General features: G+C 48.9%; 1 protein-coding gene and 1 pseudogene across 5 annotated transcripts in view; one reads left to right on the forward strand and one right to left on the reverse strand.

The window, feature by feature from the left end:
- MARK2 (microtubule affinity regulating kinase 2) overlaps positions 1-20,544 on the reverse strand; it is a 76,136-nt gene that overhangs the window by 13,700 nt on the left and 41,892 nt on the right. For 4 of the 5 annotated variants that reach the window (XM_025356504.1, XM_025356502.1, XM_025356503.1 and 1 more), the window contains exons 2-3: positions 2,245-2,424; positions 1,949-2,002 (exon numbers count right to left, since the gene is read on the reverse strand). In XM_025356504.1, coding sequence (XP_025212289.1) covers positions 1,949-2,002; positions 2,245-2,424 — 234 coding nt within the window. Of the gene's footprint in view, positions 1-1,948; positions 2,003-2,244; positions 2,425-9,552; positions 10,008-20,544 lie in introns of those variants that run through there. The other variant, XM_025356501.1, reaches the window with a different exon arrangement.
- On the forward strand, positions 15,766-15,865 carry LOC112607422 (annotated as a pseudogene).

The following is a 20,544-nucleotide window of genomic DNA, read 5'->3' on the forward strand; positions in this document are numbered from 1 at the left end:
GACAGAAATGAACTCTTTCCCCTCTGCGGGGGCCAGAGAACTGCAGGTGGGGCTTTTTGTAATTCCAGGCCTCATCACTTGCACAAAGAGCAGAACTAGTTTTTGTTGTTGTTTTTGTTGGGGGGGGGGTAGGGGAAGCCCTAATTCAAGATATGGTTTATGGAATAAAGTGAATACATTTGTTTCCCCTTTAATGATGCCCCAGAGCTTTCCTGAGCTAGAACGGAAAAGAAGAAAAAGGCTTTCCAATCTTCAGGAACCCAATGCTGACCTTACCCTTTATTAGAGCCTAGGTTTTTCTTACTTTTTTCCCTGGCCCAACAGATATTTTGGAAGAAGAGGCAAAAAGCCTCGCTACCACCCTCTGGGGTGGTAATGGGGAGCGGCACTGAAATGGGGCCAGAGGCAACTGCCAAGGATTCTTCCCCTAAGGCTGCTCACCTGGCATGGAAGTGGCATTCTTCTGGGAGAACTTGGGGTTTTCTGGGCTCATCTAGACCCCTGAGGGGGCTAGCTTCTTCAATGTTCATTTTTTAGGGATTATTGCTGAGATCACATTTTTGGCCAGAATCAGACTGGCTTTAGTAAGAGTCTCAAAAGGTTTTGAAAATGGCTCTATTTGTCCGGTGTTGGTGCCTTCCACAGAGTCAGGAAGAATTAGGGAGAAAAACAAGGTAGGGAGTAAGATGGCTTGGTGGACTGGCGATTATTACGATGGCAGGCTAGACTGCTCCCAAGGCCAAATGGCCCATCCCACGCTGACTTCTTCTGTGGGGCTGCAGCCAGTATGTCAGGAGCAGCCCTTTTTCCCTTCCTCCTGGAAAGCTCCAAGCAAGGACACCCTGATGATGACAGCAATGATTCCACTGAACTGAAGAACCCTTGAAGGGATCCCAGGGGTAACAATAAATAGGAAACACCTTGGTTCTGGCTATTTGCATGTCAGGGGAACAACTCATCCACTCTAATTCCATGAGCATTGCCCTCAACAACAATCCTCAGCCCCTACTCCTAAGGTTCCCAGTATCACTGTATCTGACTCTAATGTTAGCATGAATCATGCCTTCTCCTAACTCAACTACCACAATATGCTTACGGAGAAAATCTCTGATTTGCCACAAGATGAACAGAACTAGGTTTTGTTCAGAAAATCTGAGCTGGAGCTCATTCTCTAAAATGTAGCTGGCACAGAACCCAGCTGCAGGTTCCCTGTTTCCTCTTATTCTTGTATTTCTAAAGCCACTCCCCTGGATCATTCCAGATCTTGAAGTAGCTGCATGTGTTTCTAGTAGTGGCTACAAACATGTGTTTTTGCATAGGGCTGGCCGCAAGCCAGAAGATAACAAGATGCAGGAAGTAGGTCAGACAGGTAGGCCAAGTGGCTGGGAATGAACAGAAAGACTTCACTAAGAGCCAGTGCCTGTGGCCGGGAAACCCACTCAGGAGGAGTCACCACAGAGGATTCAACTAAAACCCCTAAGGTAGCAGAGCCATGTGGGGTGGTGAGTGAAATGGCCAGAAAATTTAAACTAGGAATTCAAGAGGAGGTCTAAATGGGGTGAGTAGATCATTGACCCCAGAAGAGAGATTTAGAAAGGGACAGGAGGGCTGGGCGCGGTGGTTCACACCTGTAATCTTAGCACTTTGGGAGGCCGAGACGAGCGGATGACTTGAAGTCAGGAATTTGAGACCAGCCTGGCTAACATGGTGAAACCCCATCTCTACTAAAAATACAAAACTTAGCCAGGCGTGGTGGCGGGCGCCTGTAATCCCAGCTACTTGGGAGGCTGCAGTGGGAAAATCACTTGAAAACAAGAGGCAGAGGTTGCAGTGAGCTGAGATCACGCCATTGCACTCCAGCCTGGGTGACAAGAATGAGACTCTGACTCAAACAAAACAAAACAAAACAAAACAAAAAACAAACGGACAGCAGGTGCCATGTGCTTACCTTCTGGAGGCTGGAGGAGTTCAGTTGAGTCTTGTCAATAATCTTCACAGCTACCTGAGGATGAGACAAAAAAGCCCCAAATCACTTCTCTGACTAGGCAAAATCCAGGATTCCAATCTACTTCCTCCTTTATATTTCGCACTCCTTTTCATCCCACAGCTTTTTGCACCCCTATATGTCAGATCTCATTTCTGCCGGATAAACAAGAGGTTGGCTGCAGTAGTAGTCCCATCACCACCTGCTGGAGTGTCAACAGGGCTGGGAGGTGCTGCCATGTCCCCAGTCCCAGTGCTCACCTCTTTCCCAGTCAGGATGTGTCGGGCCAACTTCACCTTGGCAAAGTTACCCTTGCCAATGGTCTTGAGGAGCCGGTAGTTTCCAATGTGGGGCTGCTCATCAGCAGAGGTGGCTGAGTTGCGGCCCCGAATCATGTTGGACTTACTGCTGGGCTTGGAGTCAAGGTGTCCCAAGGTGGGCTGCAGGGTAGAAACAGAGATACCATTACAAGCTACACTTCCAGTCCTCTAAACACTCTCTGCAAAATATGTAAGGGAGGAGGGTGCAGGGGCAGACTCCAGGGGGCTGGTAGGCATGTGAAGAAACATAGGACAGGAGAAGAAAGGAGAGGGGGCTGAGATGACAGCCAGTCTTCACTCCAAAGGAGCACATCATAAGGTCCAGTGCCCAGGTCCTGTGGGTGGCAAAGCTCAGGAGCAGAGCTGTCCCATCACTGGCTCCCTGAACCTCCACTGGCAACACAACAGCTCGTCTGGCTCAGGAGGGAGAGCTGGTACCCCACTTCCCACTATGCTGCTTGTGCAGACTGCGAGAAGACTGCATCTCAAAGTCATGGTAGCAACATAGTCATAACTGCTTCAATGCCCTCACTGCCACCCAAAACTTACATGAACCTTTATTATTTATTTATTTATTATTTTGAGACAGAGCTTTGCTCTTGTTGCCTAGGCTGCAGTGCAATGGTGCAATCTCAGCTCACCGCAACCTCCGCCTCCTGGGTTTAAGCAATTCTCCCACCTCAGCATCCCGAGTAGCTGGGATTACAGTCACACGCCACCACGCCCGGCTAATTTTGTATTTTTAGTAGAGACGGGGTTTCTCCATGTTGCTCAGGCTGGTCTCAGACTCTCGACCTCTGCTGACCCGCCCGCCTTGGCCTCCCAAAGTGCTGGGATTACAGGCGTGAGCCACCGCACCCGGCCATAATAACCTTGTTGGGTAGAAATGTAGTAGCCCTCTCTGCATGGAAGGACTGCATGGCCAGAAGTTAAACCCAAGTCTCCTGCATGGGAGACGAAATTTCTGCCGCTGAACTACCAATGCCCCATCGAACCTCTATTATTTATCACTTTACATTTATTTTCCGTCTCTCCCAGTAAGAATGGAAGCACATGAAAGCAGGCATATATTCTTTATTCACTGATAGATCCCAGCACTTAAAGAGAGACTGGCTTATGTTTGCTGCTCAATGAGTACTTGTACAATGAAATGACTGACCGACTAGGTCTGAGCAAGGCAGAAGTCTGCCCTGCTCTGCCCTCCTGGCTCAAATGAGGGGACGAGGATGCAGAAGCTATAATGACCAGCACTGAACAGGCATACAAACATAATACAGGTTGAATATCCTTTATCCAAAATGCTTAGGACCAGAAACGTGTCAGATTTTTGATCGTTTTGAATTTTGGAGTATTTGCATATACATAATCAGATATCTCAGGGATGGGACCCAAGTCTAAATGTTTATTTTTCACGTATACATTATATGCATGGCCTGAAGGTAATTTCATATTTTAAAATAATTTTGTTCATGAAACAAAGTGATTGAATTTTGATTATAACCTGTCATATGGGGTTACCTGTAGAATTTTCCACTTGTGGCATCATGCTGGCACTCAAAAAGTTTAGATTTTGGAGCATTTTTGCTTCTGGATTACGGATGTTCAACCTGTACAAAAAGGGTATGGTCTAGACAAAAAACATTATCTAGCCGGGCGCGGTGGCTCAAGCCTGTAATCCCAGCACTTTGGGAGGCCGAGACGGGCGGATCACGAGGTCAGGAGATCGAGACCATCCTGGCTAACACGGTGAAACCCCGTCTCTACTAAAAAAATACAGAAAACTAGCCGGGCGAGGTGGTGGGCGCCTGTAGTCCCAGCTACTCGGGAGGCTGAGGCAGGAGAATGGCGTAAACCCGGGAGGCGGAGCTCACAGTGAGCTGAGATCCGGCCACTGCACTCCAGCCTGGGCGGCAGAGCCAGACTCCGTCTCAAAAAAAAAAAAAAAAAAAACAACATTATCTACGTGAAGACATGTACATTCGTCAAACTGCTAAACACAGACTATGTGAGCCAGCAATTCCGCTCCTCAGTATATACAAAAGAGAAATGAAAACATAAATCCACAAAAAACCTGTAACCAAGGTTCACAGCACCATAATCCATAATAGTCAAAAAGTGGAAACAATTCAAATGCCCATCAGCTGGATGAACAGATAAACAAACGTAGCATCTCCATACTGGGGAGTATTGGTTGGCAGTAAAAAAGAATATATGCTACAACACAGAAGAAACTTGAAAATGATGCTGAGTAAACAAAGCTGGTCATAAAGAACCACATATTGTATGATTCCATTTATATGAAATGCCCAGAACAGGCAAATCTATAGAGACAGAAAGTAGGTTAGTGGTTGCTGAGAAGGATGGGGGAAATTTAAGGGTGACAACTAAGGAGTGTGGGGTTTCTTTTTGGGGTAATGAAAATGTTCTAAAATTGATTGCAGTGATGGATACACAACTGTGAATTTAATAAAACTCACTCATTTAAATTTCAAATGGATAAACTTATGGTATGTGAATTATCTCTCACTAAAACTGTTTAGAGTTTGAGCCAGGCAAGGTGGCTCATGCCTATAATCCCAGCACTTTAGAAGGCTGAGGCAGGAGGATCACTTGAGGTCAGGAACTCAAGACCAGCCTGGGCAACATAGGGAGACTCTGTCTCTACAAAAAATTAAGAAATCTTGGGAGATTGAGGCGGGTTGATTGCTTGAGGTCAGGAGTTCGAGACCAGCCTGGCCAACATAGTAAAACCCTGTCTCTACTAAAAATACAAAAAATTAGCTGGGCGTGGTGGCAGGCGCCTGTAATCCCAGCTACTAGGGAGGCTGAGGCAGGAGAATCGCTTGAACCCGGGAGGAGGAGGTTACAGTGAGCTGAGATTGCACCACTGCACTCCAGCCTGGGCAACAAGAGTGAAACTCTGTTTCAAAAAAACAAAATAAAATAAAAACAAATAAAGAAATCAACTGGGTGTGGTGGCACGCACCTATAGTCCCAGCTGCTCTGGAGGATGAGGCGGGAGGATCGCTTGAACCCAGGAGGAGTTCAAGGCTACAGTGAGCCATGATCATGCCACTGTACTCCAGCCTGGGTGACAGAGTGAGACCTTGTCTCAAAAAAAAAAAAAAAAAAAAAAACCAAAAAACACACACACACACACACAAAAAACCCAAAAATGCAGAGTCTGGTCTAACTCCTGATTAGACCCCTGGTTTACAACTCACAAAGAACATCTCACAAAGAACATCTGGTACGATCGCTCCAGCATACTGCAACAAAGCATATGAGGCCACAGCCTCATCCCAGAACCATCCAGAGCTGCCTTGGAAACTTCAAGAAACACTTTGGAGGGCAGCAGGGTGACCAGAGGAGTGTGAGTCAAAGTTCTTCCTTTCATGGCCCCTGTTGGCTGTAACTGAAGCACTCAAAAACCACGGAGAAAAAGAATGACTTGCTACTACTACCCAAGGAACTGTCCAGCATTCCTAGGCAATAACCTTGCTAGCCCAGCCAGATGCTTTTCAGGCAGAAATGACAGCAGCAAGTAAATTCAGTATCCTGATTCTGACATTTCCCCTTCTTCACTGTGCCCATGCAGGGCCTTTGCATAGTAGCTGCAGGGTGTCTTTTGGTGAGATGTTTGCCCAGATCCCAGAAACACATGGGGTTGAACCTTGGAGGAGAAAGATCCCATATATTTGGTAGATGTTTGAAGGGGGAGGAGGCTCCTCACATCCCAGAAGAGGCCCTTTTAACTTCCTTCTTTCTCTCTTCCTCACCAACCTTTGCATCTCCATGAAGCCCCCCAGCCCTTACTGTCTGCTCATTCCAGCCCACAGAGCTCTCTGGTGCTCTGTTCTCCATGCACCCTGTAGCTCACCTAAGACCGGTTGGTTCTCAAACAGTGTTTGCTAGACAAGTGGATTTTTAAATACCTGCTTTTTCCCCTTCCAAAGGATCTCTAGGGTTCACACCCCTTGGAGAGCAGGGCATTGCTGGTACCTCACTGGGCCAGTCTCCTGTCCAGCAGGGTACTGAAAGCCTGGCCTCCTCAGGCTACCTTTTTCTCAGCCCCAGCTTCCCTTTCCAGGCTGCTAGACTGCCTCCCACTTTCCCCAGTCTGCCTAAGGGGCAATGAACAGGAAAAACCTTCCTTCTGCCCCAACTCCTACGAGAGGAAGATGGGTGGGAAAGTTTCCTTGGCAACCTCTAGTTCACCTTCTAGGTTTGTTGTCACTCCCCTTTTCTCTGACGATATAAGTCCAAGGCAGCAGGAAGCGTGACGGTCTCTAAGTTCTCAAAATACAGACCAGGGATTTAGCATCTACCTGGGGACTTGGGCCTTTTGCCAGTTGAGACCAAATCTGGGCATCCCACGCCCATCCTGAGCTCTGCTCTGCCCATCCCTCTTGGTGAACCGAGGGGCCGATCTGTGTGGCACAGGTCAGCATTCCCTGCCTGGCCCTGCTGCATGCACACTGGGTCTCAAGGAGCTTAACAACCACAAGCAAGATTCTGCCATTCATTCTCCTCCTTTCTGGTTAAGACTGTAGATGTCGGAGATAACCTGCCAGGTTTCAAATCCTAAATCTGCCACCTACTCAGCACATACTAACTTTATTATTATCATCAACATCATCAAGTCAGGCACAGTGGCTCATGCCTTTACAGGCAGCACTTAGGGAAGCAGAGGCAGGAGGATAGCTTGAGCCCAAGAATTCAAGACCTGCCATTCACAAAAAGGAAAAAAAAAGAATATATTTAAAAAGGCAATATAGCGAGACCCTCATTCACAAAAAGGAAACACACACACACACACACACACACACACACACACAAAACCCCAAAACAGAACAACTGTAACATCAACATTGTCAAGAAGGAGGTGAGATTATTACAAATAGGAAAGAGAAGTACCCAAAAAAACGACCGGTGGCCAATATTGCCAGACATCTGTGCCAGGCAGCGATCTTGAGGAACGCTGCAGTCCAACAGAACCAGGTTCAAGTCCTGTCTCCCCCACCTACAAGCTTTAATTTCCTTATCTGTAAAGTAGCAATAAACGTTCCCTACTTTACAAAAGTAGATGAGAGAACACATGTAAAACACCCTATTCAGTGTTCAGTAAGAGCAACCATTATGTCCCCAAATACTACTATCTGCCAATCCAGAGGTCTCACTGTCAAAACAACCTTCCAAATCAAAGTTTAGCCCGCTAAGCCAGCTACAGCCCAGCTGGAGGCTGACAAGAGATGCTAGGGGCCTTTCCGCAAAAGGGGCCAGGTTGAGTGCCCGCTCTCCTCCAGACCTGGTGAACTGCCACACTCCCTCAACCTGTTGCTAGCCGACACCAGCACCTCTAGCCTTCAAAAGAGGGAAGAGGCCGGGCGCGGTGGCTCAAGCCTGTAATCCCAGCACTTTGGGAGGCCGAGACGGGCGGATCACGAGTTCAGGAGATCGAGACCATCCTGGCTAACACGGTGAAACCCCGTCTCTACTAAAATACAAAAAAAGTTAGCCGGGCGTGGTGGCGGGCGCCTGTAGTCCCAGCTACTCGGGAGGCTGAGGCAGGAGAATGGCGTGAACCCGGGAGGCGGGGCTTGCAGTGAGCTGAGATCCGGCCACTGCACTCCAGCCTGGGCAACAGAGCCAGACTCCGTCTCAAAAAAAAAAAAAAAAAAAAGAGGGAAGAAGGGGAGTTAGGAACTCAAGACAGGGTCGCTATGAAGGGCTGGTCCCACACTGGGTATCCAGGACAAGGAAAGAGAGGAAAGAGAGGAAGTTCTGCTTGTTCAGGAGCCAGAGAAGCAATAAGCACTGATGCTTGCTCTTTGATCCCCTGCTCCAAAGTCACCAACCCACTTTTCAGGACTGAACCATCCAACTCACAGGACTCCAAGTGCTCAATCCTTCCCTTACTTACCCCTGCACCCCCTCTTCTATGCTGTAATATGTTTCCCACAGCAGGGATGTGAGCCAGGGTAAGGAGGCAAGCCACGGGGAGGAAGCAGAGAAAAGAGAACAGGAAAAGAGAGGAGAAAGTCTCCAACAGAAATGCTTCTTGGGGTAAGGCCCCAAGTGACGCAACTTCCTCACCTAGCTGCTTCCCTGAAGGATAAAGTGGTAAGAGTATGCAGTGGCTACTATAGAGAGTTTCCCTTTTGGGGTTCTGGCTGCACCATTCAGCTTGGCCCTGGGTCTCACCAACAGGATGGCAGGCTGAGGATTAGCTACCCTACTAGGCCAACTCTATAGGACCTGGCGAAAACCATGCTCTCCCCTCCACCACCATCCTCCCTGCTTATAGTAAGATGTGGCACACCAGGCACTCCCAAAGCTCTGGCCTATATCATACTCCAGGCAGGCCCTAAAGGATGGAGGAGGTCTGTCGAGAGGAGCCCCTATGGCTCTCAAGTAGCCTTTAGGAAGAATAAGGGGTCACCCTGCAAGGCAGTTATTTGGAACCAAAAGGCAAACCAAGCAGTTACTAAGCAGGCCTGATTCCGAAGTAGGGCTGAAACAGCTTTGGGGTCGGCTACTGAGAGGAAGAGAAGGCAGGACATGGAGGAGAAAATAAAAAGACAGTTTTGCATCCACTGGGCCTGTCGGGCCCTTTCCGCCTGGGATCTCAGACTCGGCCTAGGTGTGTTGTCAGGCTTGCCCGGAAGACAGCCTCCACCCCGAGAGGCCTGGCGCTGACTCAGGTAGGCAGGGCCCCGGCCCTAATGCTGGAGGCTCCTACCAACAGTTGTCCCGTGGAGAAGCTCATGCTTTGGGGCTCTGCATTCAGGGCTGGCCTTAAGTGTCCTTTGGCTTCCTGAGGGCTGAGAAGGGGCCAAACCAGGAGGGGTGATACTCCCTGGCCAGAAGCAGAGTAAGCCGGGTACTACAGAGTTGGGAGAGAAAAGTATCCCTTGGGCACCGGCCCTGGGTGACAGCCCTAGATCCTAGGCTCCCCCTCACTGTAGCACCGGAGCATCCTCTCTGAGGCCTCGGGACTCTACCTCCCACCAGTCCCTCCTCACCCACTTGTCAAGCCGCTTGTTCCCAGGGGAGACTCTTCTGGTATGTGCTCCCTCTTCCTTTCCTAGTCAATGCCACTTCCACATCTGGACAGCCTTCCCATGAATATTACTATGCTGGACTTAGGCAGGGCGCCACTTAGCAACTCTCTAAAGATCCTATGTTTGAGGTGAGAGGGAAGAAAGAGGAGGAGGCAATCCTAGAGTAAAAAGGGGGACAACATACCAGACTGGAGAAAGGGAAAAGGACTACCAGCGACTTCCATTCAGCAGAGCCCACAGCAGAACCTGTCAGGCAGCGAGGGCAAAGTACAGAGGCCGGGAAGAGCCAGGCCCAGGGCGGGGGCTGCCGGCTCAGCCAGCCACCCTTACTCAGCCGGAGCAGGCGACACCTTCCACCACCTCCTCAGTGAAAAGTAGCTAAGCAGCCAGGCCGAGCGGTTCCTGCCTGGGAACCTGGACGGTGTCGCAACCGAAACCACCACTAGCAGAGAGACTGGGTTTGGCAAGGAGAGCAACAGGGACAAAGCCCCGCTGACTTCTCAAGGGCCAGAAGCCTGGTGGTAAGGAAGTGCGTGCAATTCCAGGACAGTACACCAGAAGCAAGGTGGGAGGGAAGGGGCAGGAGGGGAATAGGGCAGGAACGGAGACAGAGAGAGAAAGAGGCGGGTTTAGATCAACTTCCTTCTCCCCTCCCCCTCCCTCCCTCCCCGGAAGTGGGCAGCCCCACCCTCCCCAAGGTGCTTTGCTGGGTAACAGCTGGTGAGAGGGTGAGGAGACTCACTGCAGCCACGGCTGTCATAAAACCCTAGCTCACCTGTAGCAGGTGGGACCTGGGTAGGGGCAGATGACTTTAACAAAGCCTCCAATAGGGCTGGGGAGGAATACGTGTGACTCAGATGTGCTGACCCAGAGTGGCGGCCCTGCCAAAGACCAGCAAACCACCCCCTCAAGAACGGAGCAGGGAGGAGGGTAAGCAGAAACCAGCAAGCTGACAGTGGCGGATGGACCTCCTACTTCCTAAAAAAGCAGTGCTTAACCTTAGAACCATGCACATTCCACTTAGACACAAAATATTTTGGGCATAATTTCAGGGAGTTCGGGGACTCTATGTAAAACCCCCTAGAGGTCTGTTTTCTAGATTAAGAGCCTTTATCATGATAGAGCATTCTATCAATGAAAAAATCATGTTTAATCCTAGATTTTGCCCAAAAGCTAGAAACAATCCAAATGTCTCTTCTAAGTGCCTTCCAGCCCTGCTTCTGAAAATTCATCCATCCCTAGGTTCTCACTCACCTCCAAGTCTCCAGTCTCCAGTTTTGCCTTACCTTCAAAACAACACTGCTTTCTCAAGGAATTCCAAAGGCCTGGGATTCCTCACACTTTCCTCCTGCTAAGCCCCCACTATCTGGGCACATGGTGAGCACGGGGCAAGCTGGCTGTCTCTCATCTGGAGAAGACTCCCCTTCCAGACCAACGACCCCTGTCTACGTGCTGGTTGCAGCCTTGCCTCTGGTTCTCAGAACGATTTCTCATTCATCCCTGATTCTAGGCTAGGCTCTTTCTCATTAAGGAACTCTGTGACCTTCTCATGTTGGTAGCCATTAACCCTCTAGGGAAGGGCAAAGCTTCCTCTGTGCTCTTACAGCACTTAGCATATATCTCTGCAAGACCATGCTACTCAGGAATGGCCAAGAAATGTTTGCCTTACACATGAGCTCTGGCCAACAGATTCACATTTCTGATACTACTGTATGTCCACTTCGTTTTCTCCAAACACAGACCTACAGGGTAGGTAGTCTCCCCGTTTTCCATTAAGAAATTGGCATTCAGAGGTTATGAGACTTGCCCCAAATCTCACAGCTTCTCAGTACAGAGCTGGGGCCAGAGCCCAGAGCTTTTGTCACCATTTCAGCACTCTGCTGTTCCTGACAGTCAGTCCCCCTTACCAGTTTCTCATCAGCCCTTCTTGATGCCTAGTTGTGCTCTCATTTCCCCCAAAAGATAAGCCCCTGGCTCCTCCTCTATAAGCTAGGAGGCAGAAGGTATGAAGGCTCAGGAAAGGGACAATGGGAATGACAATGTTTGATTCAGGCCAATGGTGGAGGGCTGTTTAAAGGCCTCTCCCAGTGGTCCCACAGCAACCCTTTCCTTTTCTCAGCCCCCGAAAAGTGGGCCCTGACTTCAGTGGGCCCACTGGATCCTGGGCTCGAGCTTGCCTGGGCCCTCCGGCCCCTTCACTCACTGGTAGACTGAGAACCAGAGCAGGATCAAACAGCTTCATTTTTCCAGTCCCTTCATTTTTCTAGGGCTTTGCAATGTGACAGAAGGACTGTTTCCTCAATCCTATTTGTGGGAGACAGTAAGGGGTTTTGCAAACGGAGGAAATACAAAGCACTGACCTCAAACAGAAAGGCTGGGAAGAGATAGGGTAGGATTTAGATAAAAAGTCACATGGGGGCCAGGCACGGTGGCTCACGCCTGTAATCCCAGCACTTTGAGAGGCCGAGGAGGGTGGATCACTTGAGGTCAGGAGTTCGAGACCAGCCTGGGCAACATGGCGAAACCCCATCTCCACTAAAAATATAAAAATTTGCTGAGTATGGTGGCATGCTCCTGTAATCCCAGCTACTCAGAGGCTGAGGCATGAGAATTGCTTGAGCCTGGGAGGCAGAGGCTGCAGTGAGCACAGATTGTGCCATTGCACTCCAGCCTGGGCGACAGAGTAAGACTCTGTCTCAAAAAAAAAAAAAAAGCCACATGGGGCTGAGCACTGTTGCTCGTGCCTTAATCCCAGCACTTTGGGAGGCCATGGTGGGAGGATGACTTGCGTCTGGGAATTCGAGACAAGCCTGGGCAACATAGTGAGACCCTCTCTCTCCAAATTCAAAAATTAGCCAGGCATGGTGCCATGGGCCTGTAGTCTCAGCTACTCAGGAGGCTAAAGCAGGGTGATTGTTTCAGTCCAGGAGGTGGAGGTAACAGTGAGCTATGATCGTGCCACTGCACTCCAGCTTGGGTGACAGAATAAGAAGGACTCTTGTGACTTTTATTTTTTTTTTGAGATGGAGTCTCACTCTGTTGCCCTGGCTGGAGTGCGGTGGCGTGATCTCGGCTCACTGCAACCTCCGCTTCCCGGGTTCAAGTGACTCTCCTGCCTCAGCCTTCAGAGTAGCTGGGATTACAGGAGCCTGCCACCACACTCAGCTAATTTTTAAATATTTTTAGTAGAGATGTAGGTTTCACCATGTTGGCCAGGATGGTCTCAATCTCCTGGCCCTGTGAACCGCCCGCCTTGGCCTCCCAAAGTGCTGGGATTACAGGTCTGAGTCACCGCACCCGGCCTCTTTTTTTTTTTTTTTTTGAGATGGAGTCTCGCTTTGTCACCCAGGCTGGAGTGCAGTGGTGTGATCTCGGCTCACTGCAACATCCGCCTCCTGGGTTCAAGTGATTCTTCTGCCTCAGCCTCCCAAGTAGCTGGGATTACAAGTGCATGCCACCAAGTCCAGATAATTTTTGTATTTTTAGTAAGATGGGGTTTCACCACCTTGGCCAGGCTAGTCTTGAACTCCTGGCCTCAAGTAATCCGCCCGCCTCAGCCTCCCAAAGTGCTGGGATTACAGACACGAGCCACTAAGCCCAGTCTCTCTTTTTTTTTTTTTTTTTGAGACAGGGTATGACTCTATCACCCGGGCTAGAGTGCAGCAGCACGATCTTGGCTCACTATAACCTCTGCCTCCTGGGCTCAATCCATCCTCCCACCTCAGCCTCCCGAGTAGCTGCAACTATAGGGCCACAGCAATATGCCCGGCTAATTTTTGTATTTTTTGTAGAGATAGGGTTTTGCCAGCTTGTCCAGGTTGGTACTGAACTCAACAATTCAAGCAATCTGCCCACCTTGGCCTCCCAAAGTGTGGGGATTATAAACATGAGCTACCACTCCCAGCGTAAGACTCTGTCTCTTAAAAAAAGTCATGTGCCTGTGGCAAGTCCCTATTTATTAATTTATTTTTAGACAGGGTCTTGTTCTGTTGCCCAGGCTGGAGTGCAGTGGTATGATCTTGGCTCACTGTAGTCTTCGTCTCCTGGGCTCAAGTGATCTTCCTCTTGAGCACCTGGGACTATAGGCATGTGCCACCAAGCCCGCTAATTTTTGTATTTTTTGTGCAGACAGGATTTCTCCATGTTGCCCAGGCTGGTCTTGAACTCCTTGGGCTCAAGCAATCCTCTCACCTTGGCCTCCTAAAGTGCTGGGATCACAGGAGTGAGCCATTGCGCACGGCCATATGGAACATCTTGTAACCGGGAGTTGGAGTCCCTTGTTTTTTAACCCTTCCTCCCTCACTGTATCCAGAAACCGTCTTTGCATCCTTTGATTCTGAGCAACTATGGTTATCAACTGCCAAGAGCCAATAAACCAGAGGAGCATTCAGTGTTGGAGAGCTTGTAAAACTGGCAGGCACTCACCAGTGGAAAGCCTGGATGCTCCCACCCCCAAAATTAACTGTGACTGCTCCACTTGAGAAACAGCCACATTCCTTTACTATCCCACTGTAGATGGGAGGCAGGGGCTGCTCCCTCTTCCCAGCCAGGGTAGGAGCCTCCCTCACAAAGGATAACCAGAAAGCCTGCAACTTAAGCACAAAGCCAAAACCAAGGTGGTTTACTGCCCTTTAGCTCTCTGAGCTACAATCCTCAACACAAGGCAGGGAGATCAGCACTGCAGCCTGGCCCATGAGGCGGGCCGGGCCTCAAACCTGCCTGGGAAAAACCTGACATGGCAAAAGAGGTGAGAACAGAGAGCCGCCTCCAGCTCACTCTCCTTCAGGCCTGGAAGCCACAATGCAAAGAGCACTCTCCAAATCTCTTGTCTTCAGAGCCACTTGAAATGCTGGGCTCCTCTTGAAAGTAGGCTTCCAGGACCACTTTCATCCCTGAGAATCTGCTTGCTGGGGTCTGGTCTCTAAATCCCCAACTACTGTTAGACTAGCAAACCTTTGTTCAACAGTATTCTGGAGCCCTGGCTCCAGTTGCAAAGCTCAGTGAGATCTGGCTCCTGCCTTCCAGAATCTTAGAAGAGATAAACTATATAGAAAACTTACTAGAGTCGCTCTGCCCACCTCTGCTGCTTACCAGTTGACTGAACATGAGCAAAGTGACATAACTTCTCCAAATCTGTTTCTTCATTTGGGACATAAAGATACTAGCTGGACCCATTTCACAGAATTAGCGGGAAGATTAAATGAGAAAATCTGGCCGGGCATGGTAGCTCACGCCTGTGATTCCAGGACTTTGGGAGGCCAAGGCAAGCAGATCCCTTGAGCCTAGGAGTTCGAGGCCAACAGGGCGAAACACCGGCTCTACAAAAAAATACAAAAATTAGCCGGGGTGTGGTGGCATGTGCCTGTAATCCCAGCTACTTGGGAGGCTGATCTGGAAGGATCACTTGAGCCCAGGGAGGTAGGCTGAGGCTGCAGTGAGCCGTGATCACACTGCGGCACTCCAGCCTGGGTGACAGAGTAAGACCCTGTCTCAAAAGAAAAAAAAAAAAGAAAAAAGAAAATCCATGTCAGTGTTTACCATAGAACCTGGTGTTCGGGAATGTCTTGATGATGGATTCTATTATTATCTAGCTTCACTTTGGGGTAGGAACCATTGTTTCCCATCTCCAAGGGTTCTCTGGGCTCTGGGAAGAGCTGCAATACCTAGAAACTTGACTGTAAGTACCAGTATAGCTAAGTTGATTCCTGTCATCCTGCTATTCCTTCTATAACAAGGAAAAGTCAAATTCTTGCCATGGCTGGGCCATCAGGCAAAGACGACCCTCTTTCCTAACATAAAACCATCCTGCAGGAGGAGTAGGTGAATGACAAAGTGCCCATGCCTCTGCCCTCTCTGTGGCCCAGAGGATGATGACAGTGGTCCTGCCAGGGTTCTTGCCTTCTTCATCAGTTCCTTAACTCCCTCCTCCCAGAAAAGGTCCACAAAACAACTGATATACCAGTACCACATGGTGCCAAGGGCTGGGGGAAGCTCACACTGCCAGCCTCGCACTTTATGCGGTTCCTCCCATACCAGTGGGTTACCGTAACCATGGAGACCAACAAGTTCCTCCATATCACAGGAGAGCCAGCCTGCCAGTAGCCCAGGGCTCTGGGGGATGGGGGTGGTGGGGGTAGGCAGAAGGCAGCCTGCAGCACAGAGGTTTGGCTCACTTTACACAGGACTGTGGGGAGGTAGCAGATCCTAACCAGTGCAGCTGAGGTGGCTGGGCTTCCTCCTAAGCTCGTTTTCTTTGCCTAGTATGTGTGTTCTTGGCATATTTTCTGGGCTCTCTAGACACTCAGTCTCTCTTCCTAGCTCCACTGCTGTACACTGGGGATGATAGTGAAGGGTGCCGTTCCGGAGTTAGACCTGTGATAACCCAGCTCCACCGCTCTGCATATGCGCATACACAAAACATTGGAACAATACAGAAAAGATTAGCATGGCCCCTGTGCAAGGATGACACACACATCTGTGAGGCATTCCATTTTTTTTTTTTTTTTTTTTTTTGAGACAAGAGTTTCACTCTTGTTGCCTAGGCTAGAGTACAGTGGCGTGATCTTGGCTCACCGCAATCTCCACCTCCTGGGTTCAAGTGATTCTCCTGCCTCAGCCTCCCAAGTAACTGGGATTACAGGTATGCACCACCATGCCTGGCTAATTTTCCTCAGGTGATCCACCCAGCTCGGCCTCCCAAAGTGCTGGGATTACAGGTGTGAGCTACTGAGCCCAGCCCATATTTTTTAAAAGATTAAAAATTTTATTCCAGGCTAGGCATGGTGGCTTATGCCTGTAATCCCAGCACTTTGGGAGGCCAAGGTGAGCAGATCACCCAAGGTCAGGAGTTCGAGACCAGCCTGGCTAATGTGGTGAAACCCCGTCTCTACTAAAAATACAAAAATTAGCAGGGTATGGTGGCACACGCCTGTAATCCCAGCTACTAGGGAGGCTGAGGCACGAGAATCACTTGAACCTGGGAGGTGGAGGTTGCAGTGAGCCGAGATTGCACCACTGCACTCCAGCCTGGGCCACAGAGTGAGATTCTGTCTCAAAAAAAAAAAAAAAAAAAAAAAGAAAAAAAAATTTTGAATAAATAAAAATAAGAAAAAAGAATAGGTCAGAATTGTGGTACAAGGAGCTACCCAGATCTACACATACTAAAAGGAAAGTGGTCATCTATCCTACGCGTCTTCCTGTGATCCAGGTTAAGTCCTCTTATCCCTTGTTTATCTCAAATCCAGACACTGTCTTAGCTGGGAGTGGTCGCTCACTTCTCTGGACTCTCAGCACTCTATCTGTACCCTTCATTTCTTCTTCTTTTGTAAGAGATGAAGTCTTGCTCTCTCGCCCAGGCTGGACTGCAATGGCACAATCACAGCTTACTGCATCCTCAAACTCCTGGGCTCAAGGGATTCTACTGCTTCAGCCTCTCAAATAGTTGGGACTACAGGTGTGTGCCACTATACCTGGCTAGTTTTTTATTTATTTCTTTTGTAGAGATGGCATCTTGCCATCTTGCCCAGGCTGGCCTCAAACTCCTAGGCTCAAGCAATCTTCCTGCCTCAGCCTCCTAAAGTGCTGGGATTATAGGCATGAGCTACCACACCCAGCCCCATTAATTTCGTTTGTGTCCCCATACCTTAACCCCCTCATGTTCTGACATATCGGAGCCAGTGTCTCCTTCACCTTCATATACCCTCAGTGCCCAACAATGCCCACACCTACTTGGCCCATGTTATAATACGTAGGGAACAAGAGAGGCACAACTTTTTCATCTTTAAAGTTGCCTACTCTCGACCCCAAGAGATAAGGGTAAGGGAAGGAAGATCACAACTTCTTGCTACCAGCTCCGTTTCCCCTCTTTCAAGGCATTTGTTGCCCTTGAAGTTGGTTGGTTACTATCTGTCCTTCCTGCTAGACTACACTACAAAAAGAGGGACCTTGGTCTTTTTTTTTGAGACAGTTTCTTCTCTGGCCATCCAGGTTAGAGTGCAGTGGTGTGATCTTGGCTCACTGCAACCTCCGCCTCAGGAGTTCAAGCGATTCTCCTGCCTCAGCCTCCCAAGTAGCTGGGATTACAGGTGCCCGCCACCATGCCTGTTTTTTTTTTTTTTTTTTTTTTTAATAAGTAGAGACGGGGTTTTGCCATGTTGGCCAGGCTGGTCTCAAACTCCTGACCTCAGGTGATCTGCCCACCTTGGCCTCCCAAAGTGCTGGGATTACAGGCATGAGCCACTGCACCAGGCCAGGTCTGTCTTATTCATGGCCCAGAACAATGCCTAGCACAGTATTCAATATAGTACTGAATGAATAAATGTATACAAATGAATAAATAAGAAAACATGTTTGGGTGTCTTCATGACAGTCTCTGGGACCAAGTGATAACTGACAGCCCACATCAGTGTACTCTGCAAAAAATACCCATGAGGGTAGTGAGCCACGAGATCCCCTACTCCAGTGATGGATGAAAAGTGAGGAATCACCAAGGTGAGCTGGAGACAGACTCAGAATATAGGCACAACCAGGGACCAGCAGGGCCCATCGCACTTGCTCCCCTGAATCAAGCCCTAGCCTTCCTTTCATCAGAGGGAAAACCCTCTCCTTCAAACTTCCTGCTGCCCAAGACAACCACCAGGTACTCCCATTTAAGACAGTTCTCTCTGCCTCTCTACATTTAGTTTCTCTACTGCTTTGCTATCAAAACCATTGTGTCTTGCTGTGACAATGAATGCAACTCCAGCCATTCTAAGAGCTACCAATTGGGGACAGACAGTGACTTGTATAAGAATCTAGGAGACATTTATTTATTGTTTGCCACACTAAGAGTTCTGCTTTAATATTTCTTACTTGAACCAATGTACTGACTCTAAGGCCCTGTTAAATGTAGGGTATCAAAATAATTTCACCCATACACACCTGCCTCCTGTCCTGCTGCACGAATCAGCATTCCCACCCTGCCCCCAACCCCTCCCCAAACTGCCTCCTGTTACAAAAAAGCAAAGGAACTAAAAACGGCAGCTGGGGAGCTCAGTTGACTCACCCAGCATAATCATCTCCTCCCAGAATCTCCCATCTTCTCCTGGGGTTTTTGCCAACACAAAGTAAAAAAGAAGCATGAGATCTTAAAACAAAAAAAAAAAAACTCTCTCAGCATTTATGCAACAGTCTTTCTACCTGGGTACAGATTTAACCCTTTGTTTCTGCCCTTTCCAATGTGGTTTCCTTAAAATTTGCTTGTATGCTGAGGATAAGGATCCAGTCTGGAGCTGGGAAACAGGCCTTCTAGACCCCCCAGACCCAGCACTGCTGCTGGAAAGTGCAGAACAAGACATGTGCCTCTTCTTGCTGCATCTTTCTCTGGAAGTGAAGAAATACTGCCTTCCTACTCCTCCAGTTTCAAAGAGGGAGTTGAAGAAGAAGGAGGAAATGTCAGAAAAAAACACTGGGACAAAGTTTGTTGCCCCAGAAGTCACCATGGCCAGAGGTCACAGCACATCAGAAACCACCCCAAGGCTGTCACTGCCACCCTCACCTCAGAACTGTCTCCCTGTTGGGCCCGGCTGCAAAGTGGCTACTCCACTTAAGTGACCACTAAAAATCCAACTGGCTGATCTTTCTAGAAGCAAGCCCTTACAGGGCTGCTCTGGCTGACAGGGAGAGGTGCTATCTTTCTCCTGCAGCAGATCACTAAAAACCCAAGCAGGAGAGGGCACCTAAGTTGTGGAATGAGGGCATCCTGTTTCAGGTGCTACCGGATTATGGATCAAATCAGCTGACATGGAGAACCCAGACAAACCTAGCCCTCAAGGCAATCACAGAAGACAAGGGTAGCTCTCCAGCAACTTTTCTGGGTAGGAAGAGGAGGGTGCTTCTTTTTTGCCATCTGGCGTATAGGAGGACAACTTACTTGTACGATGGATAGTGCTATGACCACAAAATATGATTTTTTAAATTTTTTTTTTTTGAGACAGAGTCTCACTCTATCGCCCAGGCTGGAGTGGAGTGGTGTGTCATCTCAGTTCACTGCAACCTCTACCTCCCGGGTTCAAGTGATTCTCCTGCCTCAGCCTCCCGAGTAGCTGGGAGTACAGGTGTGCACCACCAGGACCAGATTTTTTTTTTTTTTTGTATTTTTAGTAGAGATGGGGTTTTACCATGTTGGCCAGGCTGGTCTCAAACTCCTGTCCTCAAGTGATCTGACTGCCTCGGCCTCCCAAAGTGCTGGGATTACAGGCGTGAGTCACTGCACCCAGCTGAATACAAAATAAAGAGACACTTCCACAGGCAAATGCAAATCTGTTGCAGCATATTAGTCAAGAAATCCCCAAGTTACCAAAAGTTCTGTTCTGAGAAGGAACTCTTTTTCCATAGAAACATGTTACAAATGGTAGCTGTGTTCTCAGGTCAGCCCATAAGGTCCCAGCATAGTATTTCAAGTGGTACGTGAATCGTACTTAAGAGTTAAACCATAGCCCAGAACAGGAAATGGATTCAGAGTTCCAACTCAGGACTTGGGAACAGATCTTTGCTCTCCAAGCACCATGGGCAGCAGACACTGGGGCTCCCTAGCCTTCAAGCTCTGGGTGAGGGCTTGAATCCAGAAGACTTGAGCCAGGTGCGGTGGCTCAATCCTGTAATCCCAGCACTTTGGGAGGCCGAGGTGGGCGGATCACGAGGTCAGGAGATTGAGACCATCCTTGCTAACATGGTGAAACCCCATCTCTACTAAAAATACAAAAAATTAGCCGGGCGTGGTGGTGGGCACCTGTAGCCCCAGCTACTGGGGAGGCTGAGGCAGGAGAATGGCATGAACCCGGGAGGCTGAAGCTTGCAGTGAGCCAAGATCGGGTCACTGTACTCCAGCCTGGGCAACAGACCCAGACTCCGTTTCAAAAAAAAAAAAAAAAAGGGAAGACTTGAACAAGAGAGCTTCAAAGCATTTGGGGTAGAGCTTAAGGCTGGGTAGGAGAGAGGGTCTGAGGAGATATAAACCCAGATAGAGATGAGGAATGAGGCTAGAGGAAAAATTTTAAATGGGTGCTGCCTTACACAAGAGAAGAGCTAATTAAGGAAGACCAGGTAGAACAACTTCCAGCTAGAGGAGACAAGACAACCTGCAACAGTACCCTGACATATCAGGGCAAAAAATGCTCTTTACAACTGTCTTCCCTAC

This window comes from Theropithecus gelada, chromosome 14 (assembly GCF_003255815.1).
Source record: "Theropithecus gelada isolate Dixy chromosome 14, Tgel_1.0, whole genome shotgun sequence".
NCBI classification, from domain to species: Eukaryota; Metazoa; Chordata; class Mammalia; order Primates; family Cercopithecidae; genus Theropithecus; species Theropithecus gelada.